This window comes from Ovis aries, chromosome 2 (genome assembly GCF_016772045.2).
Source record: "Ovis aries strain OAR_USU_Benz2616 breed Rambouillet chromosome 2, ARS-UI_Ramb_v3.0, whole genome shotgun sequence".
Taxonomy (NCBI): Eukaryota; Metazoa; Chordata; class Mammalia; order Artiodactyla; family Bovidae; genus Ovis; species Ovis aries.
Window position 1 is genome coordinate 29420026 of NC_056055.1, and position 25527 is coordinate 29445552.

A 25527-nucleotide genomic window follows, 5' to 3' on the forward strand; every position below is an offset into this window, starting at 1 on the left:
CCATGAAATTAAAAGATGCTTACTGCTTGGAAGAAAAGTTATGGCCAACCTAGATAGTATATTCAAAAGCAGAGACATTACTTTGCCGACTAAGGTCTGTCTAGTCAAGGCTATGGTTTTTCCAGTAGTCATGTGTGGATGTGAGAGTTGGACTGTGAAGAAGGCTGAGCACCGAAGAATTGATGCTTTTGAACTGTGGTGTTGGAGAAGACTCTTGAGAGTCCCTTGGACTGCAAGGAGATCCAACTAGTCCATTCTGAAGGAGATCAACCCTGGGATTTCTTTGGAAGGAATGATGCTAAAGCTGAAGCTCTAGTACTTTGGCCACCTCATGTGAAGAGTTGACTCATTGGAAAAGACTTTGATGCTGGGAGGGATTGGGGGCAGGAGGATAAGGGGACGACAGAGGATGAGATGGCTGGATGGTATCACAGACTCTATGGACGTGAGTCTGAGTGAACTCCGGGAGATGGTGATGGACAGGGAGGCCTGGCGTACTGCAATTCATGGGGTCTCAAAGAGTCGGACACGATTGAGTGACTGAACTGAACTGAACTGCCTGGGCAAGACACATACTCAGATCCTAAGACCTTAAGGAGAAGGTCCTGGAGAAGACCTTAAGCTTCCACCACAGTCTGACTTTTGGCATAAAACAAACCTAGGTAAGTGGTGAAGGAGCGCCACAGAATTGATCCAGTTTGCAGATAGGGAGAGGTGGTTCTCTCATTCTTGTGTTGGTTGTTTTGGGTAGGTTGTTTTTTTTGTTTTGTTTTTAGCTTCTATCAAGGAATTCCATCAAAATATCAGCTAAATGTGAACTGAAAGAACAGAGTTTGGTGATCACACACTACAAGTAATTGGTTTTACAAAAAAATAGTTTGGGTAAGTCTCAAGACACTTAAACTACTACAGCCTCCAACAGTCAAAAAAATAATAATATTAGCAAACCCTGGAAAAGAGGAAAATCTGATTTCCAGAGTTGACACAGTTTAATAATCAAATGCCCTATTTTCAATGAAACATCACAAAGTATACAGAGAAATGGGAAAACATGCCTCATTGAAGGGAACAAAATTCTTTGACAGGAAAAAACCACCGTTGAGGAACCCAGACATCAAATTTTCTGGAGAAGTACTTTAAGATAAGTGTCTTAAATATGACCAAAAAGCAAAGAGAAAACATGGAAAAGAACTAAATTAAAGGACATTAGGAAAACAACATATGGATAAAATTAGAACAGCAAAAAAAAAGGGGGGGGGGGAATTAAAAGGAACAAAACAGAAATTCTGCAGTTGAAAATTTTCCTGAAATGAAAAATTCACTATAGGACTTCAACAAGAGACAGAAAGACAGAAAAAGAGCTAGAAGATAGGACAATTGAAATTACCTAATCTGAGAATCACAAAGGAACAAGAATGAGGAAAAGTGAACAGACCAAAAGACTTTCGGGGTACCATCAAGAGGAACGATGAATACATAACGTGAGTCCCAAAAGAAGAAAGAGAAAGGAATAAAAAGTTATTTGAAAAAATAATGGCTGAAAAGTCCAAACTTGATGAAATACATGAATCTATAAATCCAACAAGTTCAGTGAACTCCAAGTGTAAGCTGCAAAAGACCCAAACTGAGAAACATACTCTGTCAAATTATATACAGAGAATCTTGAAAGCAGTGAGTAAAGTGACTCATCACATGCAAGGGACCCTGAACACAATTGTCTCCCTATTCCCCCCAGAAACTTTGGAGACCAGAAGGCAGTGGGATAATGTATGGAGTGCTGAAAGAAATGAACTGTCAGGTGAGAATCTATATCCACAGGAAATGGCAACCCACTCCAGTGTTTTTACCTGGAGAATCCCAGGGACGGCAGAACCTGGTGGGCTGCCATCTATGGGGTCTCACAGAGTTGGACACAACTGAAGCAACTTAGCAGCAGCAGCAGCAGCAGCAGCAAGATAGTCCTTTAAAATTGAGGGAGAAATTAAGAAATTCTAAGAAAATTAGAAGGAGTTCATTACCACTGAAGCTGCCCTTAAGGAATGGTAAAGGAAGTCCTTCGGGTTGAAATGAAAGGATGTTAGATGGTGACTGGCATCTAAAATCTCCAGTAAAGGCAAAGGCATGAACAAATAGAAAAGCCAGTTTTAGTTTTAACTTTGGTGTGTTGTTTCACTTTTTATATTCCGCAAAACTAACAAATAAATAAAAATGATTATGAATCTATATTATTGGGCTCACAGTGCATACAGATGTAATTTGTGAGATGAGTAGCATAAACGTAGAGGATAGAACTATACAGCTTTCATATGATTGACGTCAAGTTGACATCAGTTTAAATTAAGTTCTTATAAATATGTATATAACTGCAGATGGTGATTGCAGCCATGAAATTAAAAGACACTTACTCCTTGGAAGGAAAGGTATGACCAACCTATAGCATATTAAAAAGCAGAGACATTACTTTGCCAACAAAGGTCCGTCTAGTCAAGGCTATGGTTTTTCCAGTGGTCATGTATGGATGTGAGTTGGACTGTGAAGAAAGCTGAGCACCGAAGAATTGATGCTTTTGAACTGTGGTGTTGGAGAAGACTCTTGAGAGTCCCATGGACTGCAAGGAGATCCAACCAGTCCATTCTAAAGGGGATCAGTCCTGGGTGTTCTTTGGAAGGAATGATGCTGAAGCTGAAACTCCAGTACTTTGGCCACCTCATGTGAAGAGTTGACTCATTGGAAAAGACCCTGATGCTGGGAGGGACTGGTGGCAGGAGGATAAGGGGACGACAGAGGATGAGATGGCTGGATGGCATCACTGACTTGGTGGATGTGGGTTTGGGTGAACTCTGGGAGCTGGTGATGGACAGGGAGGCCTGGTGTGCTGCAATTCATGGGGTCGCAAAGAGTCAGATATGACTGAGCAACTGAACTGAACTGAACTGAACTGATGTATATAACCCCCATGATAACCACAGAAAATATCTACAGAATATACATAAACGAGACAAATCAAAATTTATCGGAACAAAACAATCAACTAAACACAAATGGTGCTAGTCATGGAGAAAATGAGGGCAAAAAAACTGTAATATATACCAAAGCCAGTAGCAAAGTGGCTCAAGTAAGTCATTCCTTGTCAGTAAATACTTTAAGTGTAAATGGATTAAACTGTATCAGATTGTCAGAATTTTAAAAATGAACCAACTTTATGCTGTCTTATAAGAGACTTAATTTAGATCTAAAAACACACCTAGGTTGAAAATGAAAGATGGGGAAAGATACTCTATGCAAATAGTAACCAAAAGACAGTAGAGGAGGCTATTCTATTAATAGACAAAATAGACTTGGAATCAGAAACTGTCACAAGAGGATAAAAAAGGACATTATATTTTGACAAAAGGGTCAATCTGCAAAAAAAAAAAATGCATAAGCATATATATATCAAACATCAGAGTTTCAAAATATATGAAGCAAACACTGACAGTTGAAGGGAGAAGCATATGATTCTACAGTAATGAACACTTCTGTATTCCACTTTCAATAACGGATTAAACAACCAGAGAAAGATTAAGTAAAGGACTTGAACATCATGAAGCAACTGAACCTAAGACAGAGAAGATTCCACCCAAGTTCAGTAAACTACATATTGTTTTCTGATGTGCGTGTGGATCATTCTCTAAGATATACAAAAAAACAAGTTTTAACACATTCTAAAGGACTGAAATCATATATAGTATCTATCCAAACACCATTAATAAAAGTAAGAAATCATTCACAGAAAATGGTATGTCATAAATATATAGAAATTAGAAAGTGAAGTCACTCAGTCATGTCCTACTCTTTGCAACCTCATGGACTGAAGCCAACCAGGCTCCTCCGTCCAGGGGATTTTCCAGGCAAGAATATTGGAGTGGGTTGCTATTTCCTTCTCCAGGGGATCTTCCTGACCCAGGGATTGAACCCAGGTTTCCCCATTGCAGGCTGATGCTTGACTGTCTGAGTCACCAGGGAAGCATATAGAAAATAGCATGCTCTTAAACAACCAGTGAGTGAGGAAATCACAAGGGAAATTAGAAAATACCTTGAGACAGTAAAAATATAAATACAATATACCAAAACTCATGGGATGTGATGAAAGTAACACTAAGGTGGAAATTTATACCTGTAAACACATATATCAAACAAGAAAAAAGATCTAAAGTCAATGACCTGACTTTACACCTCAAGTGAAACCAAAAGTTAGTTCTTTGACAAAGAGGCAAAAATCACAAACGTTAGCTCATGAATAAGAAAAAAAAAAAAGGCTCAAATTACCAAAATCAGAAATGAAATTGGGGCAATATTACCAATTCCACAGAAATAAAATATTTATGAAAATACTATGAGTGATTATATGACAGCAGATTAGACAACTTAGACGAAATGGTCAAATTCCTAGAAACCCTTTGTCTTTCAAAACAAAATTATAAAGAAATAGAAAATAACATAGCTCTATATGTAGTTTCTAGTATAATTCTCCAATTAAGAGAAACCAAAGTTTCTTGGAGAAATGGCTGGTTCTAGAGCTGGAACATGGAACATGCAAGATGAGTATATAAGAACATAAGGAAATACTCAAAAAACAGAATGATGGGGGTATGTCAAAGACCACAGGAGCCTAACCAAAAGAGCTTGCAACAATTTGAACAATAAAATGATAAATAATAAAATAGTGTTGGTTTATAACTCAAAGTATAAATTACTTATGAGTCCATACTAGTAAATGTGGTTGATTAATACAATTAATCATACAGATAAGTATGATTAAGTAAGTAGATGGGAGAGAACTGAAAAATCTCCAACACAGAATTACTAACAATATAGTTACTGTACCTTCAAAGAGGTGGAGCAAAATTTCCCACCCCTTGCTTCCCTTGTGGTTCAGTTGATAAAGAATCCTCTTGCAATGCGGGAGACCAGAGTTCAATCCCTGGGTTGGGAAGGTCCCCCAGAGAAGGGAATAGCCACCCACTCCAGTATTCTGGCCTGGAGAATTCCATGGACTGTAAAGTCCATGGGGTTGCAAAGAGTCGGACATGACTGACTTTCACTTTAGTGGGCTTTGCCTAGTGACTTCCTTCTCAGAGTACAGTATAGGGACTTAGCTGACAGTCCGATGTTTAAGACTCCCCACTTCCACTGAAGAGGGCACAGGTTCAATCCCCGGTCAGAAAAAAGATCCTGCATGTCACTCTGCATGCTAAAATTAATAATAATGATAATAAAGAATATAATATGTATGGGGTGAGGTTGGGAAGTAACTACATTGGAGAATCCTGGTATACTTTTAACCGGGTTATCATCAATGATTAATCATATTGATAGCATGTACCCTTGATTTGGTGGGGTAAGAATGCCAGTCATTTTACCTCTGTGGTCCTTCTCCCAGAAACACAACGCCATTTTTAACTATGAGAAAAACATCAGACAAACCAAAACTGAAGCCTTCTTACAATGTCCTCTAAACTGTCAAGATTTTATATATATATATATATAAAAGATTACTTATAGTCCAGAGGAGGCTAAAGAGACAAGATAACCAAATATAATGTGGTATCCTGGATGGAACAGGAAAAAAAAAAAAAAGATTAGGTTAAAAAAAAACAAGGAAATCTGAATAAAGTATAGATTTTACTTAATAATAGTGTATCATTATCATCTTAATAGGTATGACAAACATGCTAGTAATAAAGAATGTTAACAGTAGGGTAAGTTGGATACAAGTTATATAAGAATTCTCCTTTCTCTCTTTGCCATTTTTCTGTGAATTTGAAAGTATTCTTAAATAAGACATTTATTGAGGGGGAGGGAACCTCCTCAAGGCATGAGTACAGCAGAATGGAGAGGAAAGGGAGAGGGGAATCACTGTACGACAGAACAATATAAATGGCTCAGTTATTACAGAAAAAAAAATAGAATACAGATAAGCGGAACATCTCTAAGGGAAGGTGCATTATTTGGGCAATCTGATTGTTGCTGCTAACACTGTGGTTTTAAAAAGTGAATCGAAAATTAGAATAAGCTCACTTTGAGTAGAATTTAATATGTAAGTTTTTAACTTATATGCAGAGTACATCATGCAAAATGCTGGGCTGGATGACTCACAAGCTGGAATCAAGGTAGGCAGCTGGAAGAAAACAACCTCAGGTATGCAGATGATACCATTCTAATGGCAGAGAGCAAGGAGGAACTAAAGAGCTGAGGATGATGAGGGTGATGAAAAAGCTGGATTGAAACTCCACATTCAAAAACTAAGATCATGGCATCTGGTCCCATCACTTCTGGTAAATAGGTGGAGAAAAAGTGAAAACTAGTGACAGATTTTATTTTCTTGGGGTCCAAAATCTCTGCGGAGAATGACTACAGCCATTGCTCCTTGGAAGAAAAACTAGGACAAACCTGGATATCATATTGTAAAGCAGAGATGTCACTTTGCTGACAGAAGTTCATATAGTCAAAGTTAATGATTTTTCCAGCAGTTTTGTATGGATGTGAGAGTCAGGCCATAAAGAAGGCTGAGTACCAAAGAATTGATGCTTTAAAATTTTGATTCTGGAGAAGACTCTTGAGAGTCTCTTGGACAGCAAAATAAAGCCAGTCAATCTAAAGGAAATCAACCCTAAATATTCATTGGAAGGACTGATGCTGAAACTGAAGCTCCAGGACTTTGGACACCTAATATGAAGAGCTGATTCACTGGAAGTAACCAGGATGCTGGGAAATAATGAGAGCAGGAAGAGAAGCGGGCAACAGAGGATGACATCGTTGGATGGCATCACCAAGTCAGTGGACATGAGTTTGGGCAAACTTAGGGAGATAGTAAAAGACAGGGAAGCCTGGTGTGCTGCAGTTCATGGGGTCACAAAGATTCAGACAAATCTTAACAACTGAACATTAACAAGAATAAAAAAGTATGGTCTAAATTTCAGTTCCATCCCCTTCACTTAATTCTATTTTGTTAATATATCAGAAAGGTAATCTGCAGTTTGGTACAAGGGTAAATAAAAATTTCCAAACTCACTCAGTCATGTCCGACTCTTTGCGACCCCATGGACTGTAGCCCACCAGACTCCTCTGTCCATGGGATTCTCCAGGCAAGAATACTGGAGTGGGTTGCCATTTCCTTCTCCAGGGGATCTTCCCGACCCAGGGATCGAACCCAGGTCTCCCACATTGGAGGCAGACGCTTTAACCTCTTAGCCACCAGGGAAGGCCAAATTAAGTGACAAGAAGCATTAACTCTGAGTTGCAATGTAGAAACAAAGCTGGCATATCTGTTGTAAAAACATGAAAACAGTAAAATCAAAAGTGGAAAGACATTTAAAGTTTAACCAAAACCTAAAGCTAGATTTATTTCTCTTTAGATATTGAGACATAAAATACATCAGTGGGTTCTTTTGAAGTTTGGGCTTATGAAGATCTTCTGTCAGGCTTCCCAGTCTGGGGATCCAACAGAGGGACTGGGAATCACCAGGGAATCTGACCTTGAAGGCCAGTGGGATTTGATTATAAGACTTCCATAGGACTGGGGGAAAGACTCCAGTCTTGGAGGGCACCAGCAAATCTTGCACACACCAAGACTCAGAGGAAAGGATCTGTGACCCCACAGGAGACTGAACCAAAACTACCTGCTAGTGTTGGAAGCTCTCCTGTGTAGGCATGGATTGGCAGGGGCTCACCACAGGGATGGGAGCACTGGCAGTAGCAGTCTGGGAAGGTCCCTGTTGGTGTAAACCCCCTTAGAAGTTGCCATTAACCCTACTAAAGAGCCTGTATACCCAAGGCCTGGGTAGCTTCAGGCCAAAAAACTACCAGAGAGGGAGCACAACCCCACTCATCAGCAGATAATTGAATTAAAGCTTTACTGAGCATGGCCCTGCCAAACAGAGCAAGACCCATTTTTTCCCCACTGCCAGTGCCTCCTATCAGGAAGCTTGCACAAGCTTTTTAACCTCCCATCAGAGGGCAGACAGAAGAAGCAAAAATAACCACAGTCCTACAGTGACTAAAACAAAAGCCACATTATAGAAACTTAATCAGCTTGGAAAAGCAGAAAGTTATGTCCTAGATGAAGGGACAAGATAAAACCCCAGAAAAAAAAAAAAAAACTAAATGAAGTGGAGATAGGCAACATTCCAGAAAAATAATTCAGAATAACGATACTGAAGATGATTGAGGATCTTGGAAAAAGAATGGAGGCAAAGATTGAGAAGATGCAAGAAATGTTTACCAAAGACCTAGGAGGACTAAAGAACAAACAGGGATGAATAACACACTAGAAGAAATCAATAGGAGAATAACTGAGGCCAAAGAACAGATAAGTGGCCTGGAGGACAAAATGGTGGGAATCATTGCCACAGAACAGAATATAGAAAAAAAAAGAATGAAAAGAAATGAGGACAGTCTAAGAGACCTCTGGGACAACATTAAATGCACCAAAATTTGCATTACAAGGGTCCCAGAAGGAGAAGAGGGAGAGGAAAAGGACCTGAAAAAATATTGAAAGAGATAATAGCTGAAAACTTCCCTAACATGGGAAAGGAAATAGGCAACCAAGTCCAGGAAGCGCAGAGAGCCCCAGGCAGGATAAACCCAAGGAGAAACACACTGAGACACATAGTAATCAAACTGACAAAAATTAAAGGCAGAGATAAAATATTAAAACCAACAAGGGAAAAACTACAACATAAAAGGGAGCTCCCATCAGGCTATCAGCTGATTTCTCAACAGAAACTCTACATACTGGAAGGGAATGACATGATATATTTAAACTGATGAAATGGGAGAACCTACAACTAAGAATACTCTACCCAGAAAGACTCTTCTTCAGATTTGTTGAAGAAATCAAAAGCTTTCCAGATAAGCAAAAGTTAAGAGAATTCAGCACCACCAAACCAGCTTTACAACAAATTCTAAAGGAATTTCTCTAGGCAGGAAACAAGAAAAGGAAAAGACCTACCTACAGAATATAAACCCCAAACAATTAAGAAAATGGTAAGAGGATCATACATATCAATAATTACCTTAAATGTAAATGGATTAAGTGCACCAACCAAAAGATATATAGACTGAACAGATGAAAACATGTACATGTATCCAGTTCCACTTACCATATCACTCTACTTGATCCCCCCAGATTGTATATAATTATTTGATATTGTTAGCTTAATCATGCTCCCATTATGACTTGCAACTGTAATTATCTTGTCTATTGATTGTGAAAACTGATAAACACCTTTCTCTATTGTGATTATGTAACTGTAACAATACCATTGTATCATCATTGGTCAACAGAAAAATGATAGAATTCTATATCACCAAAACTACCATTTAATAGAAAAACCTGTAATCACTTTTTAAAATTCAGATGCATATCAGAATTATCTTGGAATTTTCTGAAAAATACAAATGCCCAGGTTTTGCTTTTTTTTTTTCACCAGAGCTCCAGATGTTTCTAATGAGTAGCCATGTTTAAAGACTGCTGGACTATATGAAGATCTTTTACTTTCATCTAGTTTGTTTCACTTTTTCTGTTTCATATTTAGTGCTCCCATTTCATTTATGTCTCCAAGTTCTCCATCTCTTCTTTTTTTTTTTTGATGTTCTTTCTCAAGCCTTTATCAAGCATAGTAGAAATGTTCTTGTATTCACATATATAAATAATACACATAATATATATATTTTAGAAAACTTATGAATTTTTGCCTAACTAAAAAATTTATGGCATTTTTATTGCACTTGTTTGACTTAGTATAAATAGAATGTTAGATTTCTAACTTAAACAGATATGCAACAAGCAACAAAAGTTTACTGTATAGCACAGGAAACTATAGTCAATATCTTATAATAACCTATAATGGATAATAATTTCAAAAATAATATATGTGTATATGTATAACTGAATCACAAAAAAAAAGAATTCTACTTTTTGAAATTTAGTAATGTTTATCTTTTTGCCAGCTTTTCTAAACATCCTATGGACATCTAATAACAATGTATGAGATACGAAATTTTAAATATATTTGTATAGGATATGAGTACTATAAATAGAAATCTATTATATTTAAATTATTGATGACCTCATTCAAGATGCTCCTATTCTTAATTTTTCTGCACTTAATAAAATATTCTCAGAGAAATGTTATGTCTCACAATGATTATATATTTTTTGTTTTCCCTATATTTCTTATTTTTGCTTTATGTATCTTTGTTTCTTGGTTGTTAGGTGTCTAACAGTTTATGATGTCTCTTTTTGTGAATTGTATCTTTTATTAATAAAATATTCATCTTTGTTTCACTTTAAGAGGAAAAAAGACAATTTGGTACTGACACAAAAACAAATATAGATCAGTGAAACAGGATAGAAAGCCCAGAGATAAACCCATACACCTGTGGTCACCTAATCTATGACATATGAGGCAAGACTAAACAATGGCAAAAAGGCAGTCTCTTCAATAAGTGGTACTGGGAAGACAGGACAGTTACATGTAAAATAATGAAATTAGAACATTCCCTAAAAACCATCTACAAAAATAAACTCAGAGTGGCTTAAGGACCTAAATGTAAGACTGGACCCTGTAAAACTCTTGGAGGAAAACATAAGAACACTCCTTGAAGGAAATGGCAACCTACTCCAGTATCCTTGCCTGGAAAATCTCATGGACAGAGGAGCCTGGTTGACTGCAGTCCATGGGTTTGCAGAGAGTCAGGCACAACTGAGCGACTAACACTTACTTAGCTACTTGACATAAATCAGAGCAAGATGTTTTTTGACCCACCTCCCAGAGTAATGAAAATAAAAATAAACAAGTGGGACCTAGTTAAAAGCTTTTGCAGAACAAAGGAAACCACAAACAAGAGGTAAAGACAACCCTCAGAATGGGGAAAAATTTGCAAACAAAACAACTGACAAAGGGTCAATCTCCAAAATATAAATAATTTAAACTTACATAGTAAAAAAGATCATACAGTTGACAGTGTAAACATAGGGAACAAATTAATCATTTGTGGGTGGGTAAGCCAAAGAATGCTCAAACTACCACACAATTGCACTCATCTCACACGCTAGTAAAGTGATGCTTAAAATTCTTCAGCAATTGCTGAAGCAATACGTGAACCGTGAACTTCCAGATATTCAAGCTGGTTTTAGAAAAGCCAGAGGAAGCAGAGATCATATTGCCAGCGTTTGTTGGATCATTGAAAAAGGAAAGGAGTACCAGAAAAACATCTGCTTCTGCTTTATTAACTAGGCCTCTAACTGTGTAGATCACAACAAACTGTGAAAAATTCTTCAAGAGATGGGAATACTAGAACACCTTACCTGACTCCTGAGAAATCTGTATGCAGGTCAAGAAGCAACAGTTAGAACTGGACATGGAACAACAGACTGGTTCCAAATCAGAAAAGGACTTCATCAAGGCTATATATTGTCACCCTGCTTATTTAACTTATATGCAAAGTACATAATGTGAAATGTCAGGCTGGATTAAGCACAAGCTGGAATCAAGATTGCTAGGAGAAATATCAATAATCTCAGATATGCAGATGACACCACCCTTATGGCAGAAAGCAAAGAAGAACTAAAGGGCCTGTTGATGAAAGTAAAAGAGAGTGAAAAAGTTGTCTTAAAACTCAATATTCAGAAAACAAAGGTCATAGCATCCGGTCCCATCACTTCATGGCAAATAGATGGGGAAACAATGGAAACAGTGAGAAACTTTATTTTGGGGGGCTCCAAAATCACTGCAGATGGTGACTGAAGCCATGAAATTAAAAGACACTTGCTCCTTGGAAAAAAACCTATGACCAACCTAGACAGCATATTAAAAAGCAGAGACATTACTACTGCCAACAAAGGTCCATCTAGTCAAAGCTATGGTTGTTCCAGTAGTCATGTATGGATGTGAGAGTTGGACTGTAAAGAAGGCTGAGTGCTGAAGAATTGATCCTCTTGTGCTTGGACTGCAAGATGAAACCAGTCAACCCTAAAGGAAATCAGTCCTGGTTATTCATTGGAAGGACTGATGCTGAAGCTGAAGCTCCAGTATTTTGGCCACCTGATGCTAAGAACTGACTCATTGGAAAAGACCCTTGTGCTGGGAAAGATTGAAGGTGAGAAGAGAAGTGGATGACAGGATGAGGTGGTTGGATAGCATCACCAACTCAATGGACATGAGTCTGAGCAAGCTCCAGGTGTTGGTGATGGACAGGGAAGCCTGGCATGCTGCAGTCCATGGGGTCACAGAGTTAGATACAATTGAGTGAATGAACTGAACTGAACTCATAATAAATATTGGTAAATTTCTCAGCAACTCTGCATGCCTGATCTACATAAGTTTAAAGTCCCCAATATTCCTAACTGTCACTATTTCCCATCTCCTACAATATATTATTATTGTTTTAAAACACAATTTACTATTTTTAAGAGTTCTGAAAATGATAAAAGTTTATTTTATTTTTATCCATTTGTGTCCAGATTATGGTGCTCTTTTTTTCTATATGTTAATCCAAATTTCCACCTGATCTCATTTTTCTTCTAGCTGAAGAATTTCTTTCAGAGAATTAACTTTCCTGTAATACATGTCAGTTGGTGATAAAGTCTTTCAATTTTTATTTGTTTGAAAATGCCTTATATTAGTCAAGTATAAAATTCTAGGTGGGCTTTTTTCTTTCAGTACTTTAAAATTGTTACTTCATAGTCTTCTGACGTGTAATTTCTGACAAAAAATAGCATCCATTCTTTTTTCTTCCTCCATACATATTATGTCTTTTTCTGTCTATTCAACATTTTCTTTTTATCTGTGACTTTAGCAGTTTAATTATAATGTATCTTGGTGTGGTGTTCTTCATGTTTCTTCTCCTTGGCATTCATTTGGATTTATACACTTTTTGGGTTTCCCTTGTGGCTCAGCTGGTAAAGAATCTGCCTCTAATGTGCAAGACCTTGGTTCAATCCCTAGGTTGTGAAGATCCACTGGAGAAGGGAAAGCCTACCTACCCATTTCAGTATTCTGGCCTAGAGAATTCCATGGATTGTATAGTCCTTGGGGTTGCAAAGAGTCAGACACAACTGAGCGACTTTCACTTTGCCTTCAAAAATCTAACTTTTGCCCATTATTGCTTTTTCCATTTTCTCTGTGTTCCTTCTGAAATGCTAGTTACCCACATTAGACAAATTTATCCCACAGGTCAGAGATAACTGTTTATTATTTTCTAGTCCTTATTCACTGTGGTTTTCTTCTTTCATAGTTTTTAACCTTAAAGTTATCCATTGTGCCTTATGTCATTTAACCTTCCATAGGTAGTGTGTGTGTGTGTGTGTGTGTGTGTGTGTGTATATATACACTGTTATTAATCTTATTTATTTATTTTTTTGTTTCTTTGGTTGATTTGTTTACTCATTTCAGATATTTTTCATATTGAGAATTCCAGTTAGGAACTTTTTTTTAATAAATTCTCTTTCTTTTATCATATTCTTGAACATATGGAGTATTTTTACTGTTTTAATGGCCTTGACTATTAATTTTATGTGTCATTTCTTACTCTATGGCTTACTGATTCATTTTTCTTCTTAATTACAATAATATATCCCTTTTATTCATATCAAATAATTTTTTTATCGAGGGCTAGATGTTACAGATTGTATGTTGTTAAGTGGTAGTTTTGCTGTATTGTCTGAAATCTTCTGGGCCCTTTCCTGGGATGAATTTAAATTACTTGGAATTACTTTAATCCTTTTAAGATTTGCTTTAAGTTTTGTTGTATTGGATTCAGAACTCATTTTACTCTCAGACTCATTTGGCTCCTGTACCAAGTCAATAAATGCCTTTCTGGTTATTGTATCCAATTGGCCATGGGTTAGGAAGTTTTAACTTCTCTGTGTGCTTTGGTGATATTTCAGCCTACTCTTTTTCACTGGTTTCTCCCCAACCTCAAGTGTTTTCCTTTCCTTACATTTTCAAAAGTTAGTGCTCAGGAGGCCCTTCTACAGATCAGACAAAGACTCTGTATCTTTCTTTTCTTGTATTTTATCTTACAAATCCTATTTGTCATGACTTTCTTGAAGTCCAATTCTATTGCCTTAACTTAGTGAGTCCGCCAAGCTCTGTTTTGGTGGTCTCTTTTTGTTTAGGGTTGAAAACTCTCTAAGCGATAAGCTTTGGTAATCACAGGGCTCACCTCATTTGTTTCTGTGTTCTCAAGTATCACTGTCTGTACTGCCTGTTTTCTAAAGTCTAAAACCCATTTCATACATTTTGTATGGTTTGTTTAGATGTCTGATATGGAGGGGTGTGTGTGTGTTTGTGTGTGTGTGTATATGTGTGTGGTTGCTTCATTCGTGTCCAACTCTGTGATCCCATGGACTGTAGCCCACCAGGCTCTTCAGTCCGTGGGATTCTCCAGGCAGGAATAGTTGAGTGGATTACCATGCCCACCTAGGGATGTAACCCACATTGTCTACATTAGCAGGCAGGTTCTTTACCACTAGCACCACCTGAGAAGCCCTCATGGGGAGGTAAATTGGTTCTTTTACTCCATTACAGCCAGCTATAGAGTCAGTCCTTATGAAATCTTGTTTAAGGAACAGACATTGACAATTTTAGAGCTTAATGTTATTTAGGCTTGTGACTTACAGGTTTAAGAAGAGTAATCTCTTATAAGTATAAGAAAATGGTTTTTGCTATCATTCCCTCCACCAAAAAAAAATTCTCGCAGGCACCCTCAATGTGCCATTTCTGAAGCTGTACCTTTCTTCACATTCAGAAACAATGAAACCTATGTAGCTAACTCAAGTGCTAAAGTATTTCCCATTTACAGGGTACTGCTTTACAAAGCCAGAACTGATCTTCATGTTGGAACAAGGAGAAGATCCATGGTTATTAGAGAAAGAATTTATAAACAGAAGTTCCCCAGGTGAGTTATTGAATACTGGCAGAAGGCATCCAAGAAAATTAGATCTGAAGTGATCACCTAGATAGAAGTGAGCACTCTCACTATTTGAAATTTTAGAAGTAATAAATCTAATAAAATGTGAGAATGGGACAACTAAAACAAAGGAATGGAATGTGAGCATGTTGATATTCTCATCTTTAAAAGATGGGAGCTAAGTATACCCTTTGAAACTGAAAAATTAAGTAATGGATGCATATTTAACAGTAAAAAGACAAAAACTAAGAAAACTTAACAAAAAACTGAAACTGGGAGTAACAGATCTGAAGAGAGAAATAAATTAATTTTATCATTATATAATAAATTACTAGATACAATCTAAATTAATAGATGTTTAAGAAATTATATAGTATAGTTAGAAAGGATAAAGACTAGAGCAAAATGCAACCTTCCTAATTGTGAAAAGTTATTTACATTTGACAGACCAAGGAAAACAGACCTGTTACTAGAGAAGTTTATAAGTACTGTATCAGGGTCCTCAGGATCATCATCAGGTTTATTAATTCACCTGGAGGACTCAGCACATAGGCATACTCGTAACTAAGATTTATACCATGAAATCATACAGAGCAAAATCAGTAAAGAGAACACGTGTATGGGGCAAAGTCAGTAGAAAACCAGTTATGATAACTAGTGTGAAATATCTACCTGGAAAGTTCATTTGCAGTGAGGTACCCAGAGTTTTTACTGTAGGCACCCATGTATCAAAATTCTAGGCTTTCAGATAGAAGCTAATTATTCAGCATAAATATATTGTTTGTACAGTTTAAGCACATTGAGCCCCTCTTAACAATTCTGGGAATCTTGGCAATCATCTTGAAATCTGAGTTCCCAAATGCTAGGTAAGGGCTCATCTTGTAAGCAAGCCTTTCTAAGGGTAACAGTCTAGGCCTGCTGTGTTAAAAATTTTCACCACAAAAGCTATGCAAACACACAACATAAAACAGAGGAAGACAAACATATCTGACATATCAACTCTCAATGTAAACGCATTGCTGCTGCTACTGCTGCTAAGTCACTTCAGTTGTGTCCGACTCTGTGCGACCCCATAGATGGCAGCCCACCAGGCTCCCCCGTCCCTGGGATTCTCCAGGCAAGAACACTGGAGTGGGTTGCCATTTCCTTCTCCAATGCATGAAAGTGAAAAGTGAAAGTGAAATCGCTTAGTCGTGTCCGACCCTCAGCGACCCCATGGACTATAGCCTTCCAGGCCCCTCCATCCATGGGATTTGCCAGGCAAGATACTGGAGTGGGGTGTCATTGCCTTCTCCGTAAATGCATTAAATACACCTATTAAGAGAAAAGGCTATCATATTGTATCAAAGAGATTGTTCTTTTTTTTTCAAAGAGATTGCTCTTGCTTAGTCACTAAGTCATGTCTGACTCTTTCATGGCCCCATGGACTATAGCCCTCCAGGCTCCTCTGTCCATGGGATTTCCCAAGCAAAAATACTGGAGTGGGTTGCCATTTCATTCTCCAAGGGATCTTCTCAACCTACGGATCGAATCCATGTCTCCTGTTTGGCAGGCAGATTCTTTACCACTGAGCCACTAGGGAAGCCCATCAAATAGTACATCTACAAAACAGGAAGTTTGAAAATGCAGTCATGAATTATTAAGCCAGTAAACGTAAAAGCAACTCAGTGTTTATTTATTTCAAAGTTCAGGTCAAAACAGATGGAAAAAACGACATTTTGATAATGCTAAAGAAGATAATTTTTAAAGGATACAGAAGAGTTCAAAATATTAGTACACCAAATAAATTGTCATCAAGATTCATAAAACAAAAAACTGCAAATTATAAGGAGAAACAGGAGCTCATTAGATGTAGTCAGCCTTAATATCCCTCTCTAATTTTGTTTCACAGCCTGTGGACTCTAGAATGTGTGTGTATGTTAGTTGCTCAGTTGTGTCCGACTCTTTGCAACCCCATAGACTGCACCCCACCAGGCCCCTCCGTCCATGGGATTCTCTAGGCAAGAACACTGGAGTGGGTTGCCATTTCCTTCTCCAAAAGGAACTATAGAAATAAAGAAAGTGAAGTCGCTCAGTTGTGTCCGACTCTTTCCGACCCCATGGACTGTAGCCTACCAGGCTCCTCCCTCCATGGAATTTTCCAGGCAAGAGTACTAGAGTGGGTTGCCATTTCCTTCTCCAGGACAGTAGAATAGTGCTTGGCAAACTGTGGCCCACATGCCAAATCCTGCCTACTGATTGTTTTGGCAAAGAAACATTTATTGGAACACAGCAATATCCATTTGTTTATGTATTCAAGCTACAAGGCAGACTTGAATAGCTACAATAGAGACTGAATAACAAGTAAAGCCTAAATCATTAACTCTGTGGCCTTTCACAAAAAAAGTTTACCAACCTCTTATCTAGAAATATAAATAGCATATTTTATAAAGATGAATCTAATATGTTCTGAAAACAAAGCTATGCAAACATACTACATAACTATTCCTAAAGAATAAACATCCTTTTAGATGACCTTAGATCATTGATAAAATGTAAAGGTGGCACCAGGTGGCACTAATGGTAAAGAACCAGCCTGCCAATGCAGGATGCATAAGAGAGGTAGTTTCAATCCCTGGGTGGGTAAGATCCCATGGAGGAGGGCATGACAACCCATTCCAGTATTCTTGCCTGGAGAATCCCATGGACGTAGGAGCTTGGTGGGCTACAGTCCATAGGGTCGCAAAGAGTAGGACATGTAGTAACTTAGCAAAGTTATTTTAGGCAAATTCTACAAAGTAAAGACATTGTTATAAAACACTATAAATTGCAGACAATATGAGAAAATTTTAAATTCTTCTATCTTAAAATTAATAATGAATATATATATGTATATATCTTTTAAAACCTATTCTTCAAAGTTAAAATTGTACAATATGCAGAAATTTTTTTTTAATGAAAAGCATGATTATTAGACCCTTTGAGCTGTAGATGAAGCAATGCTTAGAGGACACTATTTTTACCTCATATACTTATTTTTAAAAGCAATAAAGTTTTAAAAGAAAACTAAGCAAGCTAAAAGATGTAATAAAGATAAAACATTACAGTTATAAGTCATTATAATTATAAAGTCACAAGGTGATTCTTGGAATAAAGCAAATAAAATAGCTAACCTCAGCTAGAAAAGGGGCAGAAAGTACTATTACTCATTTTAAATTTGGGGGGCTCAGATTCCTACTTCTATCATATAATCTCAGAATATTTTAGTCTATACGTGATCTCTTACTTTTGTAAACTCTTAACCCATGTGATGGATGTGTCTAAAGAAAATGAGATTCTGTGCCAGATAGCATACAGTTACCGAGAGTTCCTTTCCTCACCTGGATGACAGTCTCCCAAGAAGAATGGTCTCTGTTTGACTCTTCCTGCCTGGGCACTTGTCACATAATAAATATTATTTAATAATATTGTAGGCTGATTCCAAAGTCAGGTGGAGAGAGGTATTTCATATTGATTCACTCAGAAAACACTGTCCATGAATGTAAATATGCAAATTTCTGTGACTTTTGAATCATCAGGTATGGGTTGTTATTGCATCTGAGCCCTTATATGTGAAAGAACTCTAGGTAAATTTTAGACATGGAGCTTTTTATGTACCTCTAAATTTATATTATAGAGGGATACAAAGAATATTACAGTGAAGGTTTTATTTTGGAAAAGTGAGCAAAGCTTCATAAAGCATATCTAGGGGCTATAGATTAAAAGGTGAACTATTATTTTAGGTACAACCAAGAAAGAGAAAATGCTTCTCATTTAACTATGGATTTTTCTTCAATTTTAAGATGCCTCTTGATTTTGGTGATGGGTATTTACTATAAAGTCACAAATATGGGTGCTTTTATCCCTTTATAAACTGAGTGATAAACAGGTAGTAGCTTCTTTCAGGTTTTAAAATAAATGTTGCTTAAATTTGTGAGAAGGATGTTACAAACTTTGTTTTTTGTTGTTAAGATTTGGGAAAATAGTGTGCCCTGCCTGAAGGATACCTAGGTTCTCAATAGTTCTAAGGCTAGAATGGAGGATAATTTAGAGAAAGAATGTGAGTATGAAGTTATTGTTGGAAATGAACCACTTAATGAAGACTGATACTCTTATCAAAAATTAGAGCAGAAAATAATGTGTACTAGACAGGAGACCTGGGTTCGATCCCTGGGTCAGGAAGATTCCCTGGAGGAGGAAATGGCAACCCACTCGAGTATTCTTGCCTGGGAAATTCCATGGACAGAGGAGCCTCGTGGGCTATAGTCATAGGCTTGCAAAAAATCAAACACAGCTGAGTATGCATGCATGCTCATGCTAAGAGGATTGATAGCAAGAACACATACTGAGCATATAGTTAGTGTAAAACTTTCTTTTTCTGAATTACATCACTTTAATCTTTCATCTGTTGGTACCTAAGGTAGTATAGCCAAAGCCTTCAAATATTTTTAGCATGGTCATGACATTTTTGCATGGAGTGTGGGTAACAAGAGGACAATAGCAGTCAAATATGCACAGGAAATTTGTGGTAAATAAATATACAAAAGGATACTTATAAGATTTCTAGGGCCAACTTGAAATATAATCCTTAAGATCTTACAGTGACTATAAACTAGATATGTGGAAAATAGATGGAAATTAAGGATTGGACAGGAGCAAAACTGGTCTGGGGGACATAAGTGAACAAATTGAAAAAAAGGAAAGTAAAGATTTGATGATTAAGAGGGATTCACTACTGAACAACCCTGATATAATACCAAGGCACTAGAACCAGGAAAGAAGGGTAACTCCAACATAAGCAGAAAAATTATTTTAACTCTCATCAGTTTTCTCACTTCCACCTATACATTTATGTTTCTGATTCTTTCTTTCAACGTAAGAAAGTTGGTGCCATTTTTGTTTGTTTGTTTGCCATACCATGTAGCTTGCAGAATCTTGGTTCCCAGACCAGGGTGGAGCTCCAGTTGGAAACATACAGACTAGTGGTTTTCTTATCATTGTACTCTATGTTTCACTCTGAATATAGTCACTGGTGTACTTCCCTAATGCAAACTCTATCTCAGTAAAGCCACTAAAAGCAATTCTCCATTGATACTTTTTGTTATCTACTAGAGCAAAATCCTTGTTGAATTCATTCCAGTCTTTGTTTTCTCTGTTCCCAGGATTCAGCTCTCTTAAATATATTCTCCTTTCTTAATTGTTGCTTTCCTTTATATCTTCTTTTTCCAGTTTTAAAAATTATGGTTTAAGTTACCAAAGATATGTGTAATTTCATTTCTAGATTGCTCTCTTTTTCTACTAGAAAAAGTTTTTAACAACAAAAGAAGAGAGAATATAAACTTGAAATTACTTTATTTTGGGGAAACTGAGCCAGACATCAAGGAATCAAACATATAATGGGGTATAGGTATATAAATCTCATTTCATAAGTATGTTAAATATCAAAATATTTTTAATTTTCTCATTTTTAGAAGAATCCCAACCAGATGAACTCTTAGAGGAGAGCCTAGAAAACCAAGGCAAACGTTTGAGGCAAGTTTTATTCATCAACAAATCATTGACTGTGGAGCAAGAAATATCAGGAAAACCATGTACTCTGGACATAAACATTTTTCCTGCAGAAACAATGCCCTGTAAATTTGACACTACAGGGTCTACTTACTTGCTTCTTAGCTCACTGGCCCCACACTGTCAATATTCAAAAAAGAAGACTTGTGCGCCTAATGTATGTGAGAACTGGCTCTTCAGTATTAAGGATGGCAGAACTAATACTGGAGAGAATTCTTTTGTTTATAGTAAAAATGTGAAAACCTTTGGACATAAAGTTATCCAGCATCCGACAATTCAGACTTTGCCACAAGCCTGTGAATGTAATGAAAGTAGAAAAGATTTTCTTGAAAAGACTGCCCTTGTTATGTCTAAGAGTACCCACCCCAAAATGAAACCTTATAAATTCAATAAATTTGGGGAAAACCAACATGAGAAATCAACCTTGATAGTTTCTCAGAGCAGTCATCCAGAGAAGAGTCACTATGAGTTTAATAAATATGAATGTACTAAAAATGGAAATAATTTTAGTAGGATCACTCAAAAAACTGACATAGAAGGGAAATCTTTCAGCCACAAATTACACATTAAAGAACAGGAAAAATTTTGTATAGGGGTGAAATCCTTTGAATATGGAAAGAATTTCAGCCATAATTCAGCCCTCCCAGTGCATCAGAGAATTCACACAAGAGAACAATCCTCTGACTATAGCACATGTACAGAAACATTGGGTTACCAGTCAACTTGCAATATGCATGAGAAAACTCAAATAATATTGAAACCCTATGAGTGTAATGAATGTGGAAAGTCCTGTGCTAAAACTTCATGCCTGATTCAGCCTCAGAAAAGTCACATGGAGGAGAAACCCTTTGAATGTCATCAATGTGGGAAAGCTTTCAGTGAGAAGTCACGTCTAAGAAAACATGAGAGAACTCACACAGGAGAGAAACCCTATAAATGTGACGGATGTGAGAAAGCTTTCAGTGCAAAGTCAGGACTAAGAATACATCAGAGAACTCACACAGGAGAGAAACCTTATGAATGTAATGAATGTGGGAAATCTTTCAACTATAAATCAATCCTCATAGTACATCAAAGAACTCACACAGGGGAGAGACCCTTTGAATGTAATGAATGTGGAAAATCTTTCAGCCATATGTCAGGCTTAAGAAATCACCGGAGAACTCACACAGGTGAAAGACCATATAAATGTGATGAATGTGGGAAGGCTTTCAAACTGAAGTCAGGCCTAAGGAAACATCATAGAACTCATACAGGGGAGAAGCCCTATAAATGTAATCAATGTGAGAAAGCATTTGGTCAGAAATCACAACTCAGAGGACATCATAGAATTCACACAGGGGAAAAACCCTATACATGTAATTATTGTGGGGAATCATTTAGCCAGAAGTCAAACCTTAGAGTACATCACCGAACTCACACTGGGGAAAAACCCTATACATGTGATGAGTGTGGAAAAACTTTCAGGCAGAAATCAAATCTTAGAGGACATCAGAGAACTCACACTGGGGAGAAACCCTATGAATGTAACGAATGTGCCAAATCTTTCAGTGAGAAGTCAGTCCTAAGAAAACATCAGAGAACTCATACAGGAGAGAAACCCTATAACTGTAATCACTGTGGTGAAGCTTTCAGCCAGAAATCAAACCTCAGAGTACATCAGAGAACTCACACTGGAGAGAAACCCTACAAATGTGATAAATGTGGAAAAACTTTCAGTCAAAAATCAAGCCTTAGAGAACATCAGAAAGCCCATACAGAGAAATAAAAATATAAATATAATGAAGATGGAAAAACTCTGAGCTGAAAATAAAGCCTCACAATACAAAATACATATGAGAGAATGCCTATGAATATAATAAAAACTTGGAAGTTCTTATGCAAGATACTAGTTTCACTCAACATCAGAAAACTTAACATGAGCAATTTCTTGGAATATATTTTATATGGACAGTTTCATCTTGAGTGTAGTCCTCATTGTAGATCAGAGAATTCAATCCAGTAAAGAAACTAAAATAATACAAGAAATACTCTAGGCATTCAATCCTTAGAAAACTCACACTACAGAAGAACTCTGGGAATGTAATGAATATATCAAAACTTTGTCCCAGCAAATCAAAATTCATTCATCATCAGAGAAATCAAATAGTGAGAAAATTGGGAATGGAGTAAATGTGAGAACAGTTAGTCAAACACCAGTTTTTTTCAATAAGCAGAAAATAACATAAAGGGTAGAGACCTTACAGTATATTAAAACAGAGAAGAAAACAAAGTAATGGATGTGAGGAATCCTTCTACTATGTCAAACCTCAATTCGACTCACATAAGGGTAATAACTATATGACGTATAATGACATATGTCATTTGGTACATGACGTAATGATATATTCATTGTTCACCAATAACCATTTCCTCTTTTTCTAATGCCACACCTAGCTTAAATTTCTCAACCACTGTCATCCAACTTGAAATCATAGTTTTAACCTCTGGATAGTGAAATGTAGGGGTCAGTGACAAGTCTTACTAAATACATCCCTCAAATTCTTAATGTTTTCTCCTGTCCCTTGTCAGAATGCAGTGGATGTTACCCCCAGCAAAACCAAGGGGCTTATGCACAGAAGATGAAATAGTACAAAATAGAAACAGGGCCAAAGAATAAATATTGAATGGAATTTTCTCCTGCATGTACACAGACTTTTTGCTATGAGGAAATAGACTTGTTCTTTGCTGAGCTTCTGCAGGTTCGAGTATACTTAATACTGACATATACTCATCAAACCTATGAATATGATTTCTGTGGACATGTGAACTCAGTGTAGTATATCAGAAATATCACACAGGAAAAACACCTGGCAAATCCTGAACGACCATAGCTTTTGTCCATAACTCTGCCTCGTCAGTCAGGTGAATATCAGGGGAAGATATCTAATATTACTGCATATACAGGTAATCCATTACCCAAAAAATGAGATCTCATTGAATATCTGATAATTGAGCTGTGAATGTGTCAAAGCTTTTAATGAGTCATCAAAGTTTAATATCACTCAGAGTTTGTTATGAGGGAAAAATTTATCAGTTTGAGAAAGTTAATAGTAGCCTTTATGTTAATCAAAACTGTTGTTTCTTGTGTAATATTAAGACATTTAATGAACTATAACAGTATTGGTTCATGGACATTTATTAGAATAAGAAGATTTTTTTAAATAAGAAATAAATGGTATAAGCGACACAGTGTTGACTATATGTGAATATTTTCTGAATTTTCTGTTGTCTACATCAGTTTGTACGTGCATGCCACTTAAATGTTTGTTTTGTATGTATCCTAGAATTCTACAGCATTGTAATAGAATTATATACCCCTTATTTAGTAACTGTTCTGATCCGCTATGTATATTAATACATCGTCTACATGTATAGTAATAACAAATAAACCTTTCACAGGAAGTATCTGAAAATTCAAAATCCTATACCACATTTCTTTTCACTTGTTGCCTCCTGACATGTGCATATAGGAAAGGCCATTTTTACTAAGCTGTCTTTTTTCAACAAAGACAAACCCTGTTTTCTGTGTACTTTTGTATTATCTCAGGGTCACTAATAGAAATATTGTGTTGAAGCCTACACACATACAAATTTATGTAAGTGTGTTTGTATCCTGCCTTTCTTCAATGTCACTGAATCCTTCCTCAGTCATATCAAGAATACTGATAATCCATCCCTTAAAAGGCATTCTTCATTTGTTGTGTTTTTTATTTCCAGCATTTAAATTTTACTATAATTTCTCTCTCTTCTGAACTAACCTATCTGATCTTGCATGTTATTTAGCTTTTTTTACAATCATTTTATATGGTGTGTGGCATTCTCTGTCTCAGTTAAACAACTGTGTGAGTTCTTGTTTCTCCTTGCGGCTACCTAGTGTCCAGACTTTGGACTCATTTTTTGCCCCATAATCTCAGATATCTGATGTAGTCAAAAAAAGTTGTTAATGGAAACTCTTCCCAGCTATCTTCTTATTTAAGAATAGGAACAATGCTTTTTCCTGCTCTCTAATGATCTGAAATGTAACTGAGTTGTTAGTTGATTTTTGACATATGTTCCTGGGTAATTTGATATGGAAATGATGTTAAAATAATTGGATATTCATATATTTCAAATGTACCTTGATATTTATACAATAATTAAAGTTTTATTCAAAATAAATTATAAATCTAAACAAAATAGCTAACAGTATAAAATTTCTGTTGGGAAACATAGAAACTGCTCTGAAGCATGGAGAGATTTTTAAGATGTAATACAAAGAATTGTGTGAGACATAAAAGCAAAAAAGATAAGCTGGAGTTTATTAAAATTTAAAGTGTTTGCTTTTTAAGATTTTATTTTGAAAACAAAAAAAAAATCACACATTGGGAGAAAATGTCTCTAATAGATATATCTGTCAAAGTACTGAAATTCACAATATGCAGTGTTCATAATGCAATAATTCCAGGCCAGAATACTGGAGTGGGTAGCCATTCCCTTCTCCAAGAGATCTTCCCAACCCAGGGATCAAACCTAGGTCTACCACATTGCAGGTGGATTGTTTATCATCTGAGTCCACCAAGGAAGCCCAATAATACAAACAACTCAGTTTAAATTGGAAAAAATGGATAAGATTAAAACAGATATTTCACAGCAGAAGATATATAGATAGCCAGTAAGTACTAGAAAAGATTCCAAAGCTTTAATCATCAGGAAAGTGTAAATTAAAACTATAATGCTATAATGTGATAGCATTAAAAATCCATTTGATAGTTCCTTGTAAAAGTAATGCTACCTTATCTAAAACCAACCATTACAATTCTAGGTGTTTACCCCCAGCAAAACTTAAATTATTGTAAAAAATAAAATAATTTTTTAAAAAGAATTATATTAAAATGTTCATAGAATCTTTATTTATACTATCCCCAAGTTAGAAAGAACCAAAATGTCCATCGGCAGATAAAT

At 36.5% G+C, this 25527-nt stretch overlaps 1 protein-coding gene across 8 annotated transcripts in view; it reads left to right on the plus strand.

Annotated features, from left to right (window-relative positions):
• The window catches only part of LOC101112888 (zinc finger protein 782), a 73764-nt gene extending 49002 nt beyond the window's left edge, over positions 1–24762 (plus strand). For 6 of the 8 annotated variants that reach the window (XM_060409047.1, XM_042243024.2, XM_060409048.1 and 3 more), the window contains 2 exons: positions 14851–14946; positions 20448–24762. In XM_060409047.1, coding sequence (XP_060265030.1) covers positions 14851–14946; positions 20448–22312 — 1961 coding nt within the window. In that variant the 3' untranslated portion in view covers positions 22313–24762. The remainder of the gene's footprint in view (positions 1–14850; positions 14947–20447) is intronic. The other 2 variants (XM_060409049.1, XM_042243025.2) reach the window with 1 other exon arrangement.
• Positions 24763–25527: the final 765 nt, after the last annotated feature.